This window comes from Teleopsis dalmanni, chromosome 1 (genome assembly GCF_002237135.1).
Source record: "Teleopsis dalmanni isolate 2A chromosome 1, ASM223713v2, whole genome shotgun sequence".
Taxonomy (NCBI): domain Eukaryota; kingdom Metazoa; phylum Arthropoda; class Insecta; order Diptera; family Diopsidae; genus Teleopsis; species Teleopsis dalmanni.
The window spans coordinates 130,603,635-130,606,183 of NC_051846.1; the positions used below are offsets into that span (position 1 = coordinate 130,603,635).

Sequence of the window (2,549 nt, forward strand, 5' to 3'; positions counted from 1 at the left end):
TCATGCATAATTACAGCCCCCATAGCTACCTTTGATGCGTCTGCTGACAGTAACATCAAAATATGTTAAAACTGGAGCTTTTGTGATTTCTTTTTTTAAATTATTAAATGCTTCCTCTTGAGCTTTACCCCAGTCCCAAATAACATCTTTTTTTAATAAATTTCTAAGATGAAAGTTTTTTGTTGACAAATTCTGAATAAATGAACCTAAATAATTAATCATACCTAGAAAACGTTGGAGATCTTCGCTATTAGCGGGTGTAGGAAATTCCGTAATTGCTCTTATTTTATCAGTGTCTGGTTTAATACCATCTTCATTGAAAATATGTCCAATGAATTTTATATTAGTTTGAAAAAGTTTTGATTTACTTTTGTTGAAACGATGACCTATTTCTGTTGCTCTCTTCAAGACCTTATACAAAATATCATTATGCTCTTTTATTGATTTCGCATAAATAAGGAAATCATCTAAATAAATTATAACTAATTTAATATCACCAAAAAGACGAACCATTTCTCCATGGAATATTTCTGGTGCTGCGTTGATACCAAATGGTAGACGTAAAAATCTAAATCGGCCAAAAGGAGTGTTGAAAGTACACAACTTTGAAGAATTTTCATCCAAGGGCACCATCCAGAATCCTGAACTTGCGTCCAGAGAACTGAAAACTTTTGAACCAGCCATCTGCGACCTACACTCATCTAAATTAGGAAATGAAAATCTTGGCCTCACAATAGCTTTATTTAAATTACGAGGATCTAAGCATAAACGGATATTGCCATTTTGCTTAGTAACTATCACTATTGAACTGACCCACTCAGTTGGTTCAGTAACTTCAGTTATAACTTCTAATTCCTTCATTCTTTGTAACTCTTTTTTAAGTGGTTCAAGTAGACTAAAGGGCACTCTACGTTGTACATCAACAACTGGTGTACTATTGTCTCTGATTTCCAATTTACACTTATTTTTGAGCTGACCAAGACCATTGAACACGTCTGAATATTTACCAAAAATGTCTAATTCGTTACAATTGTTTATTTCTACTTTATTATTACAACTTACTGCGTTTACTATTTTAATTAGATTTAACTCAACTGCTAAGTCCAGACCCAGAACATTATTACACTGCATATTGACCACATGAAAAATAGCCTTTTGTCTAATATTGTTAAATAACAAATCCACATGAACTTTTCCTATAATAGGTAATTTTTCACCACTAAAAGTTCTAATATTATTAAAATTTTTTTCTAATTTAATATTATTAATTGTATTAAAAGTATATACCGACAATATAAGTTTGTTTCCGCTCCAGAATCTACCTGGCAGTTCACTTTTACGCCTTCTATATTGACATCAACATTCCATGATTTATTTTGTGTAAAAAACTTGTTTAAGTTTTTGCTTATTGTTCCAACAAATAAATCGTCATCAAATAATTTTGTTTCTTCAGACACGTTTTTTATATATCGGCTTTTACGGTACTGTTGTTGTTGCTGCTGCTGCTGCTGCTGTACTGATGAACGACTAAAGCACATTTTTGCATAGTGATTTGGCTTTTTACATATATGACAAATCACTCCATCGGCCGGACATTTGAATTTATGTAATTGGCCACACTTTTTACACTCTTTTTTACTATGTTTTTGTTGTACCGAAACGGGTCTTGCAATCCGTTGTTTTTTTAGCCCAGCAACCACGTTTTCATTTACTGTTTTCAGTATTGTTGTTGCATTTTGTCGTGCAATTTCAATATTTTTTGCTATTTCCAACGCTTTACCCCATTTAATATCACCTTCACTCAAAAGACGTTCTTTGATATGTTTAAAGTTGAGGGATAAGCCACAAATAAATATATCTCTAACCAAATCTTCACGCAGATCTTTAAACTCACATGTAGTGCTCAAGTTTTGTAGCGCTGTTGCGTATTCGCTTATAGTTTCTTCTGAGTTCTGTTGACGCGTAAAGAATTTGTACCGTTCCATAGCCACGTTAGCTTTTGGAATAAAGTATTCACAGAACTTTTTTAACACATTTTCTAATTTTACTTCTTCTATATCCATGTTAAATGAATTAAAAATTTCAAAACAATCTGCCCCCAAGTGGTGCAGTAAAAGTGCAACTTTGCGACGTTCTTGTTGTTCTTCTAAATTCGTTGCAAGCATAAAAATATAGAACTGCTTGCTCCAACTTTTCCATTCTTGAGCCAGATTAGTTGACCTTATATTTAACGGCGGTAGCGTTGTAGCAAAAATTTGACTATTTCCACTCATTTTATTATGTTTAATTTCTTTTTCTATTTCTTTTTCATCACCTGACCCCATGTTATATTTTATATAACCAACTGTGTTTATATATCTAAGTAAAACAATAGGTCTTTACCTTATGACAGCCTGACTTCGACTGACTCTCTATTTATTCAATATGTATTACAACTAATAATTACAGAGTTGTAATTATACTACTTAATTATACAACAGGAACCAAGTCACCAACGCTAGTAAGACAATGTTTCGTCGAGACTGAGATTCCAAATAGTAGTCACAATC

General features: G+C 32.5%; 1 protein-coding gene across 1 annotated transcript; it reads right to left on the bottom strand.

Moving 5' to 3' along the window:
* Positions 1-2,324, bottom strand: LOC119666119 (uncharacterized protein K02A2.6-like). The gene is made up of 2 exons (XM_038075398.1): positions 1,288-2,324; positions 1-1,228 (listed from the first exon to the last, which is right to left on the bottom strand). Exons 1-2 carry the CDS (start codon positions 2,322-2,324, stop codon positions 1-3), a joined length of 2,265 nt encoding a protein of 754 aa, XP_037931326.1.
* Positions 2,325-2,549: the final 225 nt, after the last annotated feature.

What these genes read in the sequence shown, in the direction of transcription:
- LOC119666119 (XM_038075398.1), bottom strand. Translation starts at nt 2,324, where the DNA reads ATGGGGTCAGGTGATGAAAAAGAAATAGAAAAAGAAATTAAACATAAT. An exon ending in GAAACAAACTTATATTGTCG is followed by an intron (nt 1,229 to 1,287) that starts GTATATACTTTT and finishes TAATAATATTAG; the next exon opens with AACTTTTAGTGGTGAAAAAT.